The sequence below is a fragment of the Lemur catta genome, chromosome 6 (genome assembly GCF_020740605.2).
Source record: "Lemur catta isolate mLemCat1 chromosome 6, mLemCat1.pri, whole genome shotgun sequence".
Classification (NCBI taxonomy): domain Eukaryota; kingdom Metazoa; phylum Chordata; class Mammalia; order Primates; family Lemuridae; genus Lemur; species Lemur catta.
In genome coordinates this window covers 91005529-91021609 of record NC_059133.1, presented here as the reverse complement: position 1 = coordinate 91021609, position 16081 = coordinate 91005529, and the positions used below count along the sequence as shown (strand labels likewise).

The 16081-nt window shown below is 34.7% G+C and overlaps 1 protein-coding gene across 1 annotated transcript in view; it reads right to left on the bottom strand.

The window, feature by feature from the left end:
- Positions 1-2315: 2315 nt before the first annotated feature.
- LOC123640031 (ovostatin homolog 2-like) overlaps positions 2316-16081 on the bottom strand; it is a 48189-nt gene continuing 34423 nt past the window's right edge. Inside the window, exons 24-36 of the mRNA XM_045554369.1 lie at positions 15217-15393; positions 14392-14473; positions 13616-13772; positions 11573-11647; positions 10567-10732; positions 9616-9827; positions 6727-6936; positions 6184-6308; positions 5349-5439; positions 4911-4979; positions 3649-3751; positions 2865-2939; positions 2316-2466 (exon numbers count right to left, since the gene is read on the bottom strand). Of these exons, the coding sequence (XP_045410325.1) occupies positions 2890-2939; positions 3649-3751; positions 4911-4979; positions 5349-5439; positions 6184-6308; positions 6727-6936; positions 9616-9827; positions 10567-10732; positions 11573-11647; positions 13616-13772; positions 14392-14473; positions 15217-15393 (1517 nt within the window). The 3' untranslated portion in view covers positions 2316-2466; positions 2865-2889. The remainder of the gene's footprint in view (positions 2467-2864; positions 2940-3648; positions 3752-4910; positions 4980-5348; positions 5440-6183; positions 6309-6726; positions 6937-9615; positions 9828-10566; positions 10733-11572; positions 11648-13615; positions 13773-14391; positions 14474-15216; positions 15394-16081) is intronic.

Here is a 16081-nt window from a genome sequence, read left to right as displayed (position 1 = left end):
CTGAGGCACTGGTCTCAGTTGGAAAGACTAGGTTGGGGTAGATTATGGATCCTGTTGAGGTGTTGGTGGGATATTCAGGTAAAGAAGTACGGTAGGCAGTGAGATACACGGGGCCAAAATGTAGATAAAAAGACATATGCTTGGGAATCTCAAAAATATAGACTATAATTTAAATGACAGGGTCTTTAGTGTGTGTAGTGATGAGAGAAGAGGGCTTGCAACAGAATCATAAAAATATTATTTAATATTTGGGAAAAGAAAGTGGGGTCAAAAAGAAGATCATTCAATATCCAGAAAGTGAAAAGGAAAATGTATTAATTATGGCAAAATAATTCAAATGTTTATGTGATGACAGAAGAAAAAAACAATAAAGGGAAAGAAGCTGAGGCTAAAGAAAAGAGAAAAAAGAAAAAAATTGACAGAATGAGAAGATGGCCAAAGGGGATGAAATTTCTAGAAGATAGCAAAGGGGATGTTAATGTTAAGTGCTTCTAGTTAAAACATATGTATCATTTATTTCAAAATGCAAAAAAGTGTGATTACTATACAAAAACATTATGGAGTCAATTATTCCCATTGTCAAAAGTACTTTTGTATTGAAGGGGCAGTGGAGACACCAAAGTGCCATGTGATGCTTCAATGACACAAGCCTCGTACAAATCAGGGCTGCACATCCTCCATGAAACGTTCCATGGTGGGCTAGTTTACTAGTTTACCTCTTCTTAAACACACACACACACAAAACAACACAATCACACACACACAATCACACCAAAACTTATTTCCCATTCAACACTTCTGAGCTGTTAATAGAATGTCCATTATGTCTCATTTTCTTTTAAAATTTGGACCAGGGAAATGACTTTGGTACTGTATTCAAAAAGAAACTGAAGAGATGTTTCAATGAAAAAGACAAGTGACAGACCTGTGTTCATCTAAATCCCTCTATTCTTTAGATAGTATTTTGATCTCAGTTTCTTGTTACCTCCCATACTCATTGTGACACTAAGAAATTTTGCAAACGTAAACATTAAACCCAAGACTTTTTCTGTGCCTTGAGATACAGCAAGTAGCTGACTTCACCATGCCCTCCTTGCTTGCTTATAATTTGAGAAACAATTTTATTATACGATCAGGCTAACTATTGAATACATAAGTAAAATGAGGACCAAGAATTGATTATCTACTGAGGCAAAAAAAAAAAGTTTCCCACAAAGGGATATTCAAAAAGTAAACTCCCTTCATTTTCCTTGAACCTTTATCGCAAAAGTGTATTAGAAGAGTCACGTTTTTCTTGAATGGAATCCTTGAATATCCATAGAGCCTGGGGAGCTTTAAAAAAAATGAGTATTAGTGTCTTACCTACATGTTTGACATGCCATGCTTTAGAAAAATAGGATAACTGAAAAGGTATAAAAAATTCTTAACACAGCAAAATGAACAGCACCAACATGGATGGACACTAGCTGCCCACCTATGATAAATCAATTACTAAACATACAAAAGGCTTAGTTGTAATTCAGACACTATAAGCAATACACACTGGGCAGGAAGACAACAAGAATAAGTACATCTAACCATCTTCTATTAGAATACTTTATATTTTTTATTTGTTGAATACTGATAGAGTCTAGGAGACCCTGATTCCAAATGCTTTAACTCCAAAACTGGACAACTTTTCTATAGCTTTTCCTTGTCTGTAGCACTATCTTAGCAGACTCAGAAGCCTGTGTAAAAGTTAGCAGAGAAATTGTTTTTATTTCCATCCCTCTTTTCTCCAGTTTCCTCCTGCCCCTCTCTCCTGAGTATTAATTCATTGCTATAACAGTAGTGTTTAATCAAGCAAATGTTAGACATTGAGTATTACTTTTCAGTAATGTGATAAACTCAAAAAATAAATTTTAAAAACATAAAATACTCTTAGATTACCCTCTGAATCTTATATATGAACTCAATAAATCCATCACTTAATTTGTGATCTTTTTTTACATTTTTTCCTACTTTTTGATAATCTTTCACTGAGAAGAGTCTACGTGTTTTGTTGTGTTTTGTGTGTTTGTTTTTGTTTCCATGAGCTCAGATGGAGTTCTTTCAACTTCCACTTGGTCTCTTTCTCTCCCCACCCCACCTCTTCTCTCTCTCTCTCTCTTTCTCTCTCCATTCTGTAATTCTGTGTGCCATAATGTCTAAAAACTTGAATTCAGAGTTGACAAAAACAAAGCAAATTATTCAAGTTGCTATCAAAGCTCTGAGTTTTCTAGAATGAAAATATGCATGAAGTATTAGAAGAAAAGGAAAAAAATCATAGACTCATATGTGAAATGACATCATTTAATGGGATAGCAAAGAAATAAAATTGACAACAACTTATAGCAGATTGCAGATTATTCAGGATGTGAAGTGGTTCAAGGTTCCCTCCCAGGTTAGATACAGAAGAATGAGTTTTTCAATGAAATAGCTTTCTACCTGTGATTTAAAACATAATTTAAACAATAAACAAATGTGTATATATAAAAATAGATATATAGATAAAATATACATGCATATACAAAAATATGCACATATACACATATATATGCTCTTGTACAAACAATATGTGCATATACATTTAATGACTTGTCAACTTATGAAAAAATAAGAGATTTGTAAAAGGCACATATATAGCTATAAATCCTTTAAAGCTATTTAAAGAAGTTAATAAAATCTTTATGACTATCAAAATACTCATCTAGTACACACAGCTACACAAGCCTTATGAAGTACTAGAGATTTCTTTTTGCTTCAACCATGCTGTATGTTATTTAGATTTTCATTTTCTTGCCAGATGTGTTTTCAATGGTCTATGTTGTATATAATTTCTTTACCTTTTCCTGTGTTTTTTTTGTCTTACTAGGAAACTGAAGTACTGTTGATGTTGTAAAAGCCAAGGGCATATTCATCTGGAAAATAAAGGAGTTATGTGTCATTATTAAATTTCCAACTGTTTGTAACCAGACTATGTCAGAAAATGTAAACACATTAGTGTAATCTTTCCAGTAATTTTGCAAGAATGGAGATCACTCCACCATTTTATAAATTCAGAAATATCGTCATAAAGTTTAAGCCACTTGATGAAATACATTCTATTAGTAAATGACAGCGACAGAATTCAAATATTCCTCAACAAACTTTGTATGACATTCAAGAAACTAACAGCACCAACCTTCCAGAGAAAAGTTTTATGGTCTCTATAATATCTTATTAATTGTTTTGAAACATAATCTATCAAGATTTTTCTACAATACTTCAGAATATTGCCTACTCCCCTTTTTAAGTCCATAAAGGTAGCATGAAATGATAAGTGTTGGCATTAACAACAACAAAAACAACAAAAAGAACTGGAAGCTTAGCATGGTTTGTATTTCAAGTTTGAGGGGAGCTCTTTCACCTTATATAAAAAAGATGCTGAGCATTGAAAAACTCTGGTAAATTGAAAATGGCCCCATCAGAAGATAAACAATTGAATTTTAAAAATAAGTATACAAAGTAAAATCATCTATTGTTTAGTCTTTGAAGACAGAGGATGATTTTGGAAAATTTAGTAGCCAGGAAATATTAGGTATAGATATGACATTCAATACCATCACGACATGGTCATTGCTTGCCTACCTTTTTCATAATAATTGTAGACCATGACTGGGGCTGGCTGAATGTTCCACACAAGGTTGCTTTGCTCAACAAAAAAAGTGAAGCTGTTTGGTGTTCTAAAAACCTATAAAGACAAATTATAAACACATCATAGCAGTTATGAAAAAAAAAATCCCTAAGCAAATTATCTCTAGAAGTTTGGGATCTACTCAATTAAATAAATCTAAGATATTATAACCTTACATAATAGCAAAATAATCAGTTAGTTAATATTAAGTCATATGAAAAATTTTAAAGTTCCATTGCTTATATGGAGGTGCAAGGAATTTAGTCATATGACCCAGCAATCCCACTTCTGGGTATGTATCCAAAGGAAATGAGATCAGTATCTAGAAGAGATAGCTGCACTCCCATGTTCATTGTGGCATTATTCACAATAGTCAAGATATGGAAACAATCTTTGTCCATGACGGATGTATGGGCAATGAAATTGTGGTACCTACATACAAATTATTCAGCCTTAATAAAAAAGGAAATCCTGCCATTTGCAACAGCCCTAATGAACCTGGAGGACATTATATCAAGTGAAATAAATCAGACACAAAAAGAAAAATACTGCAGGATCTCACTTATTGGTGGAATCCAAAAAAGTTGAATTCATAGATGCAGAGAGTAGAATGATAGTTACCAGGGGTGGGGAAATGGGGAGATGATGCAGTTATGTAGAATGAATAAGTTCTAGAAATCTCATATACAGCATAAGGTCTATAGTTAATAACATGATCTTGTATACATAAAATTCTTTAGAGAGTAGATCTTAAGTATTTTCACCGCAAAGAAAGAAAACTATGTGAGGAGATGGATATGTTAATTAGCTTGATTATAATAATCAGTTTTCTATATATATCAAAACATCACACTGTGCACCTTCAATATACAATCTTAAAAAAATTAATAAAATCACAGCAAATTTTGTGGAGTTTAACTCAAACGATAAAAGAATTATACATCTACATTGTGACCAGACTATGTCTGATGCTGTGAGGAATGAAAAATGGGGAGATGATGTTTCTAAACTTTAGAACTATCTAGCCAGGTAGTCAAGGCATATATGAAATAACTTTAGAGTTGACAGGGATGGTGGACAGAACATTGCTCATTCTTAATGTCTCACCTTTTTAAAAAAATAAAACCTATCAGACATATTTATAAGAAAAGGAAGCATCCAATCACCCTCAGAAGAAAAAAAGGACATTAAAGAAAAAAAATATTGCCAAGCTTACGTTGTTTAAGTAGAAAATGGCATGGTCATTCTTGATTTCAGTCTTCATCACGCGGCCCTGGTTTTCAAGCTTTGAAGAAATTGACAGGGAAGGATGGGGAATAGATAGCGGAACAAATGAGGGTACCATTCCAGAATCGAATGCTCATGCTTTTTATTTTGTCAGCTTCCATTTGATGGTAGCTTCCTTTGTGCCATAATTTTTTTCTGTAAGTACAAGTAGGAACTAAAAGAAATATATTATGAACCATGGGAAATATTGACTGCTGATTGCTACACATTAGGAGCACCATCCCTCCAGTGCTACAGCAAAAACATAAATGCGAGGAGTTTGTTTAAATGAAGAATTCCATGGTTTTGTTTTGCTAACCTATTATTTATCTTATCTATATACTCTATCCCTTTCTCTGGGCTGAAAGATTGGGCTTCTGTGATTTACCTCCTCAATGGATGACATGAGTGGAGTAAATCCCGATAGCATTTTCACATCAACAAGGACCATATTGGACTCATTGTGAACTCCAGTATATCTTAAAATTAAAAAAAAAGAAAAAAACACTAGTTTAGACATCAATTTAGAAAAGGGACTTATCTCATGGTGAAGATGGCAGGTAGATAGATACTAATTGGCTATAAGTTTACAGAACAAGTCTCAAGGCTGAAATTTATAAACAATGCTTGTGAATTGATATTATATATACTTAGGTTAGCTTTAGATTTGCATAACACTTAGAGGAGATCTTTGCTTAAAAGGCAGTATATTGGCAGAATTATAGAGTAGACATGTCCCCAATAGATCTTCTAGGTCATGTTCTTGCCTCTGGATAGAATCTGGGATGTGAAGTTAAGAGTTCCACAATATATTTAGTTCTTAGATCTGGTGTGCAAGAGATTTTCATTTAGAAATCCTAGGAAAAATCTCCCAAACCAATTTTACTCAGTGTTTCCCCACATATTAACTAAGGCCAAAACCCTTTGGCATCTATAAACCATATTTTAATTTAAGAAGATTATTTTGTTTTTCTGTTCTTAAAAGTACAAATCTAAAAAAGTCGTATATATCATACTTCCATAATTCTAGCTCTGATTTAGCTAAAGATGTACTAAGTTGTGTTGTCTATATAGAGAACTATAAAATGACTGTGCTGTAGAAATATCTCCACCAGCATGTGAACTCACTGTAGTTACCATCATTCAAATTTTGCTATTTTGCAACTGTTTAATATATCATCATCTCTCTAACCTGGGAATTGATATCAAAAAGGGGTACTTACTCGAGGGTCACTGTAAGGCCAAAATTAGTCTGGAATATATCTGAAGAGTTATTCTTTACTATTTCCAAGGAAAGGGAAAATCCAGATTCCTTCTTAGGTGTTAGCACATTGTACCTAAGGGTGGCCTGGAAAGAATAGCAAATCGTAAGGAAACCCATCCTATAGTAAGAACTGAAGGATGTGTTATTTCTCTATTTCCATTATTAACACACTTTACATCTTTACCATTAGGGAATTAGGCTAAATTAAATTGTTTAGTTTTTGGAAAACACAGAATCTTTAACAACACAGTTTAATGAAGATAGAATACTTTCTAACCACAATATTCTCTAAGAAACTTCTGTTAGCCAGCTATACTAGGAGCGAGTACCTCCTCATAAAACAACTTGTATTTTCTGCTATTGATTTGAAAACATAAATGAGAGAATAAGTAATCATGGAAATATACAAAATGGCAAAATAACACTTCATACAGACCTGCATGGATAATCTGATTTTTTTATTGGCATATGTTTACCTCCCTTCTAGGTAGATTTTTATTACCTGGATAAATGCACAACCTTGTCCTTCCACATCTACTGTGTATTGTCCATGTGCTTTTGTTAGTTCTGAATGTTGGACCAATAAGCGGTTCTCACTGTTAACCTGGAAAACCTCATTGGATCCTTCACTGCTAAAGGTGACAGTGTTTTGATCATTAGAGAAGGTTAACTTCTTGTAGAGTGTTATGGCAAGGAGACAGACTGCCGTGTCCTATACAAAACAGTACAAGAAATAATAATCCAAGCTTAGGTATGACACAATATTAGTCATCATTTGACCAAGAACTTTAAATAAATCCATAGAAATATTCCTAAAACAGGTCAATAGAATGCCACGAAGAAATATCCTGAAAAATAAGAAAATATACTTGCTTATGCAAGTTATTGCCATTTAAATTAATCTTCTTCAACAAATCTTAGATTTTAGTTTTCTGAAAGATTGCATAAAATATAATCTCTGCTGTTAAAAACAGTGTTAAATTTTTTTAAAAGTTAAGGTATCATATAATTTGGTGGCCCCATGGTAGTCATGGATAATTCTTTTTTTAATTTAATTTAATATTTTTACTTCTGCATATTATGGGGGTACAAATATTTTAGTTACATATAATGCCTTTGCCTCACCCAAGCCAGGGTTACAAGTGTGCCCGTCTGCAATACTGTGCGGTCCGCATCCATTAATGATGAGTTTACCCACCTCCACCACCCCCCTTCCACCTGACCGGCACCTGATGAATATTACTTCCATGTGAGCCCTTTAGTGTTGATTAGTTAGCACCAATTTGATGGCGAGTACATGTGGTGCTTGTTTTTCCATTCTTGTGATACCTCACTTCAAAGGATGGGCTCAAGCTCTAGCCAGGATAATGTAAGAGGTGCTGGTTCACCATTGTTTTTTGTAGTTGAGTAGTATTCCATGGTATACATATACCACATTTTATTAATCCACTCATGTAGTGATGGGCACTGGGGCTGTTTCCACATCTTTGCAATTGTGAATTGTGCTGCTATAAACATTCGAGCATAGATGTCTTTATTATAGAATGTCTTTTTTTCCTTTGGGTAGATGCTTAGCAGTGGGATTGCTGGATCAAATGGTATTTCTATTTTTAGCTCTTTGAGATATCTCCAAATTACTTTCCACAGGGGTTGTACTAATTTGCACTCCCACCAGCAGTGTAAGAGTGTTCCAGTCTCTCCATATGCCTTGGACAATTCTTATGTCTACTCATATTCAAAGAAGGGAAGTCAGAATTAAGAAATATCTTTGGCAATTCACTAGCGTATTGTTTCACTCTGAAACTAAGCCTATAAAAGGAGAGAAATAAAGATTTTCCTTGTGGAAATGAGAGTACATTTCCTTGTGTTTTTAATTTTTTTCTTATTAAGGAAAGACATAAATCATTGTATTTCATATCTATTTCTCCTGTTATATATTCCTTTCATTTGCTTTTTCCAATGTATAGACCGTAGAATTAGAGGAAAATTTTTCTTTTTGGTCAGTATGTAGTTTGACCATTGTATCATCTGACATCTGACACACCACTAAGACTCTGGTACTTATGAAGAAAATCTCTTTTAGACAGACTTACATTCTATTTTTATTGTGTCAATGGAGATATAAATTGGGCATAAATTCCTTGAAAAGTGAGCCTCATTTTATTCATTTCTATATAAAGAAGTGCTAGTAAAGTGCCTGATACACAATAACTGTATAATAGATAATTGTTGACTAAATAAAATAGGATTTATAATGTCAAATATTCTCATCTCAGGAAGCATTTCTTGTGATTATCTTTGCTATCTAGATTATTATAGAGTATTATCTTCTGCATTAAACATAATGTTATTAAAAACAAAAATAAATAAACAGGACTTAATTGAACTGAAAAGATTCTGCACAGCAAATGAAACAATCAACAAAGTAGACAAGTTACAGAATGGAAAAAAAATATTCACAGACTATACATTTGACAAAGCACTAATATCCAGAATCTACAAGGAACTGAAACAAATCAGCAAGAATAAAACAAATAATCCTGTTGAAAAGTGAGAAAATGACACGAAGAGACATTTTTCAAAAGAAGAGATACAAATAAATGGCCAACAAACATATGAAAAAATGCTCAAAATCACTAATCATCAGGGAAATGTAAATTAAAACCACAATGGGATACCACTTTACCCCAGTCAGAATGGCCATTAGTAAAAGTCCAAAAACAATGGATATTGGCAGAAATGCAAGAAAAGAGAAAGTGTAAACACTTTTGGTGGGAATGTAAATTAGTACAACCTCTGTGGAAAACAGTATGGAGATTCCTCAAAGAATAAAGTAGATCTACTATTCAATTCAGCAATCCCACTACTAGGTATCTACTCAAAAGAAAAGAAGTCATTACATTAAAAAGATACCTGCAATTTTATGTTTATCACAGCACAATTCACAATTGCAAACATATGGAATAAATCTAAGTGCCCATCAACCAAGGAGTGGATAAAGAAAATGTGGTATAGACACACTATGGAATACTACTCAGGCATAAAAAAGAATAAAATAATGTCTTTTGAATAGAACTGGAGGCCATTATCCTAATGAAGTAATGCAGGAATAGAAACCCAAATACTGTGTGTTCTCACTTGCAAGTGGGAGCTAAGCTGTGGGTATGCAGGGGCATACAGGGTGGTACAATGGACACTGGAGACTCAGAAAGGAGGAGAGAAGAAAAACTACCTATGGGGTACAATGTACACTATCGGGAGACAGGTATACTAAAAACCCAGACATCGTCATTATACAATTCATCCATGTAACCAAAACCACTTGTACTCCTAAATCTATCAAAATAAAATATATGTATATTGGTATTTACAGCAGGCCTGTATCAATCACCTGGATGGGAGAGAAGCTTCCATGGGAATCCATCTGTTGGGCGAGCCACTGCACAATCTTACTAGCATAGGTGAGGTCATGATTTTTCCGGGAAATGACAGCCAACAGCACATAGCAAGTCTTCTCAGTCTCAGCAGAAGGTGCCCAAGGAATAAAGGGTGGGAATTCTTTTGTCTTGGCTTTCTTTTCACTTTCCCAGTATATAACATTATCTGAGAAAAAGGAAGAATTTTCACATAGTCCCTATGGAATGCACTGGTCACACATAAGAAGAATGCAAATTCCATTCTTGTCTTCTGAATGGGCTGCATTGTGTTCTCTTAAAATTTATGTCCTGAAGCTCTAAACACTGGTACCTGAGAATGTGACTGTATTTGGAGATAGGACCTTTAAAGACTGAGTAAGTTAAAATGAGGCTGGTAGGGCAGGCTGCAATCCAATCTGACTGGTATCCTTCTAAGAAGAAACGTGGACATACAAAAGGGACACCAGGGATGCACACGCACAGTAGACCATGTGACTACAGAGGGAGAAGACGGCCATCTACAAGCAAAGAAGTCACACTTGCTGACACCTTAATCTTGGACTTCTAGCCTCTAGAACTGTGAGAAAATAAATGTTTGTTATTGAAGTCATCCAGTCTGTAGTATTTGTTATGACAGCCCTAGCAAACTAACACATGCTTAAACAAGTAGTTGTTATTGTCTATGGCATCGTCACCATGCTTGATTACCTTTCTTCACTCATTTGAGAAGAAACTATTAATAGCATAAAAGAGAGAAAGGGAAATCTAACATACGTAATGTTCTTTAAACATAAAGTGCCACTGATAGATTCCAGAAGAAAAACAGAAACATCCCGGTGAAGAGAGAGTTCTATATGATTGCTTAGCGAGTCTCGTCACTGTTTTCAAGATCATGTCCATTAGCAAAAATGAATGATAACACTTACTGGTTTTTGTGGCAGATTGATCCAGCATCTGGAGTAAGGATTCCACTTGCTCCTCTTTTCCAGCTAATGCAAAAACATAAGCTAGAATTGCATGATTATAGCCATTAGCGACACCACTTTCCACTGCCTCCTCTAGGCAAAAGAGCCCGTTTTGTAGAGCAGAAAACTAGTCAGGAAGAAGAATAACATATTTTAAGATGGTACCTGAACATTTTATCAGCTTGCTGAAAATTAATACTTAAACTAACCATTGTTTATAATGTTTATATCCTTGAAGTATATTTTACATATGAACCTATTCATGTACACACATATGTATTATTCTTCAAAAATATCATTAAAATAAATTTGTCATGTCATCATTAGGGAGAGATAAAATTTAAGTAGTAAGAAAATGGCAGTTTTTATATCTAATCAGTAATATTTTAGCTATAAATTTGTGGCAAAGCATACAAATTTATTTTTAGATCTATAATGTTTTACTCTAATTCCTAAAAATAGAGACTTACATTTCTGAAGATGATTTGCAAAATATAATAATGACCCTGAAAATTCCTAGTATCTGACTTTAGGAATAAGACTTTGGAATCAGATAATTTAACCTGTGGATTGAGAGATAGCTGGGATGAGCCACACTCAAGTTGAAAGAGTTTACTCAGATTGTTTAGAGAGAAGGAGAATCCTAGGTTATGGCTTTACTTAGAACCGGGGTTCTTAATCTGAAATTCATGGCTGAAATTCAGGAGATATTGAAATACCTGAAATTATATGAATAATTTGCATATGTGTGCATGCGTGTATTCTCCCTGGGTAAAAACCCAACAGTGTTCATCAAAGATGTCTTATCAATCTAAAAGCTTTGAACAACATCATTTTAAAGGGTGATAATGAATGAAATGTTCTATTTATGTTGCATCCAGTCTTAGAATTTCAGTTCACTCTGAATTTAGAGTCTATTTCATGTGTATTTAGCTGACTGAAATTAGAGGATGATGGAAATCCATACATTGAAATTGAGCCCAGCTTCAAAGAGGGATCCAACAATAAATGCAGTGAGGAAAATGTCCTTTTCATCTCCACCCTAAAAACAAAGAAACAATGAGTCATAGAGGATAGCAGAGCACAAAAGAACAGATAATCTTCTGAAGTGAAACTAGTTTTGAAAGAAAGACTGGGAACAAATGCCATTATTCATTAAAAAAAACACCTGAACATGCATAATTTTTAAATTAAGTGATTAATAGCTGTACTATCTGAGCAAAAATCCATTCTGCTCCATGTAATAAATAAAAATAACACAGTTAATTTCAAGTATACTAAATGACGTGTATCATCATATTTAAGCAGCCTGGTATTAAGCATTCCTTTTAAGTAATTCACATGACTCTATCAGCTGTATTTGATGTTAATTCGAAAAACGCCAACAAAGAATTTCTGATGAGGTGTAACAGAAATTTGTTGTGAAGCTTTCTGAAAATCCTTACAATAGTCAGTTCTCAGATTCTGGCAGCATAAAATTAGAGAAACAGTTATATTTCATGTGATTTGCAAACTGCATAAAAATCCCCTGGGGAACTTAAACATTAAATAAACCAGCATCCACACAAGAGATTCTGATTCAAAAACCCAGAAACATGATAGGAAAATGAATCTTAACGGTGCACTAGGGATTCTGATAACAAATAGCTTTCGTACTGCATTTGAGATATACTCATCTAGCATAAACCTCTCATTTTATCTATCAGCAAATGGCAACCTCTCTCTTCTTCAGAAAAGAAATATTTCTGAGGAGGTAGGTTTTCAAGGTGCTAATAACTCACATGGCAGGTACTAAAATAAGATATGGAGACCTACAACACATTTAAATTACAGAAAGTGGTATCACCATTCCTCTGAATATAAGTTTTTATTGTTATTTTCCCCTTCTTTCTACCTCCCAACTCCCTCCAACACACACACATTGTGTGTGGGTAAGATCAAAACAAACTGAAGCAGTGACCAGTAATGAATCCAATAAGAAGAAAGATGTAGAGAAAATGCTTTAGAAGAGAACAAGAAAAAGGTTTTGATTTTTCTACATAGGAATGAGAGCTCTTCTCCATCAGGATACTTCTTGTGAGAAATAGGTTTGGAATAATTTAAAGATACACCCCCCACCCCAACTACATGCGTAAAGCAATTAGAAAACAATCTGTATTAAAACGAAATACCATAAGGTGTTGCCATTCACCTATATTTTGAGGTAGATTAGATTTACATTCTGTAACTCAAGAACAGGAGTGGCGATTATGAAGGAGGACACAGGAGGAAAGCTCAGGATATTTCAGGGGCTATCAGGACACAACAAAATATCATGTTAGGGGATTTTGAGCATCTAGAGGAAACAAGTTAGGAGAATGAAGGAAACAGAAGATGGGGTGTAGGGGGGCAGCTACCTGCAAAGAACGGAAGTCAGAAGGGAGAATCCTAGTGATTTACCTAAAACATGGACAAGAGAAAGAAAGGGGTTTATTCTGCCAAGGGACAGACTTTACCTTGTTTGTATTTTGGCCTAGGGCAAGCTTAGCTTTTGTGCTTTTCCTTGAGAGGGTATTGGAAAAACTTGTTTCATTAAAACAGTGCAAATTACTAGATACTCTTCCTAGAACTTTCCTGCTACCCATGAATAGGAATGAATTCACATTCCTCAGATAGTCAAGGTGCCCTCCTTTAATATATTGCCTGGCTCCAAATTTATGAATGTTTCCTCTGTAGCTTTCCTTTCTCTCCCTTCTGTCCTCTTTGCAGTTTATTTACTGAGGAGGATGGACTCCAGGGAAGGACTGAAGACCACGTAAGGCAAGCAAAAGATTGATGAGGAATCAGATGTAGGCCGTGGTTAAACACACAGGCAGCAGGAATGACGCTACTGACGGATTCTCCACAGCCCTGTGACCACAGCAGATTCAGATGGCATGACATCCACAGGAAGAACAATCATGTTCCAGACGAGGCAGAGGAAGGTAGGCAAGGAAAAGAGCAAGAAAGCCCAGTTCTGTTAGTCTCTCACCTCCCAGGCATTGCTGAAGAACTTGCCATCATTTTCAAAGCAGCCGTTACTTTTTTGTTTGCTTAAAAGCCAGATTAAGGTCTGTTTTTGAACATTCTCATCAATGAATACGTATTTTTTCATCCTCTCCAATGTCTTAAAAGTAAGTGCACTGAGCCTATAATGCAAATCACCAGCGTAAAAGTTAGACAAATAGAAATGATGATGTCAGCTATTCCACTGGTTCATCACCATTGCTCCCTTTGGGTAATGGATGCATTCAATTTGTCTAATGTTGGCTGCAATCAGTCTTTTTCAATTGCAGCTTTTTCCTTTGGGTACGTAAAATATTATGAATAGCAATAAGTGAAAATTAGAGTGATTTTCAGCATATTTATACCCAAAGGTCTTACCGTATAGTCTATTAGATTACCCATACATGGAGACAGAACTAGTGTAATTTAGATGTTTTGGGGCTTTCTAATTTCACTTTCTTGAGTCTATATGGGACTTTCATAAGTGCAAAGTAAGATATGCCATTTTCCATGGAATTAACTAGCTGTATAAGTATAGGGAGCTGTCATTAAATGGTCAGACTGCTAAGCAAATTGCCACGAGATGGTAGGTATATTGTTGCATTAGAATAATCAAATCTTTTAATTTTGTGATTTTCCTCTGTAAATTCACTTTGAAACCCTCTTTGCTTCCAAATACTTACTGAACTCCTCCCCCTACCACCTTGCAAGCCTTTCTTAGGTAATTCCTATATTATTTAAAATAAAATTTTTATCTCTTACCGTATGCTTCCTTCCCGATTCATTGACCAAAATATATCATATGAACCATCAGAGTTTTTGAAAGACAACTGGTTTTGATAACCTAAAATATAACATTGCAGAAAATTATTTTTTAATCTAAGAAAGTTAGAAGAAAAAGAATGGTGTACTACAAGTCCTGGATTCTGGTATTAGACAGATGAAAATTACTAAGACGATAATTTCAATTTGAATTCCTGAAACTGAGTTTCTCTATCTATAGGGAGTAAAAGTAATTCCCACCTTATATGTTTTGGTGACAAATAAGACAGTACATATGAACATGCCTAGCTCAGTAACTAGCTCATCACTGGTGCTTACTAACTGTTTAGTATCTTTCCCCTATGGTTATTTTACTTCAGTGCTATCTTCATGAAAAGAAAACCCCTGGGCTTTTCCTTATTATCACATTTTATACTATTTATCCACCCTCTTTCTACACACAAATTCAATTCCTTCACTGCAATGGAACACAACTGAGCAAACAAATGCAGAAGTTGATCAACGAACCATTTACAGCTACTATTAATAACAAAAACAAAGAGCAAGGTGACTTGGCAAAATACTAGGTGTTAAAAGAAAATAATTGAATTCATAATTTGAAAACTTTACAGTTCCAAATTATGAAGTGGACTAACCACACAGATTTTGAAGTCAAAAAGAAAACGTAAGTAGGACAGAGAGTTCCTCAGTTTAGGTCCAGTTTTCCCTAACCTGAGTACCTCATAAAAGTAGTTTCGTGGCATCATGGTATTGGTAACAATTGATTTCAACTATTATGAGCAGAAATTACTTAAATCCTCTTACCTTTAGATAAGAGAGAGAACGCCTGAGATTTAAGTTCCTCTGTCAGCTGCTCAGTAGACTGCAGGTAGTCGAGGACATAGGTATTGGATGCGAGTAGGGCAACATTCTGCTCTGCATTTCTATAGGATATCTGGAGAGGATCATCCAGATTCTGCACTGCAAGTCCTAGAAAATCTCCTAAGAACAGAAAATCAGAGAGTCGTATTGCTTATAGTTGCAATCTCAGCGTGAATAACCATAGATAAAAGAGACACAGTGGCAGTAGGAAACATTTAAAATCGAGTCTAAAAGGTGGAGACAAAGAAAGTTTCATGAAGTAATTCCAAAGAGGAGATAGCCATGTATGGTTGAAGTTAAAGGGGTTTCTGGAATGGAAAATATTTCTGAAAACTTCATTACCAGAGAGCAAGGGAAGTTAGGAAGGTGTGTTTGTTTGCTTGTTTGCTTACTTGGTTTTTTGAGAAATTGACCCTATGAACTATAAATTGTAATCCATCCCTCCTGAAAATATATTAATGTTAATAATAAGCAGATCAATTTGCCTTTTGTAAAACAGATTCCTCCTTATACTGAGGAAATTCCCAGCATCTTTAATCTGATTCTCCAAGAGGTGAATTTAAGAGTTCAGATTAAACTTTTGGTTTTCTGAACACCAGTTTTCATCTACCAGAGCTAGTGTTTCCTAGAAACATGGGTTTTGAAATGGTACTATAATCCCTTCAGATTCCATAGGGAAACAAGCATAGAGGATGATCTGAACAATAATTCCCTCCAACTGATAGCTTAAGAAAATCTCTCTATCCTTTTATTTCAAGAATTTTTTTGAGACCATTTCAACCAAGATTTTCAAATCATTGTGAAACAT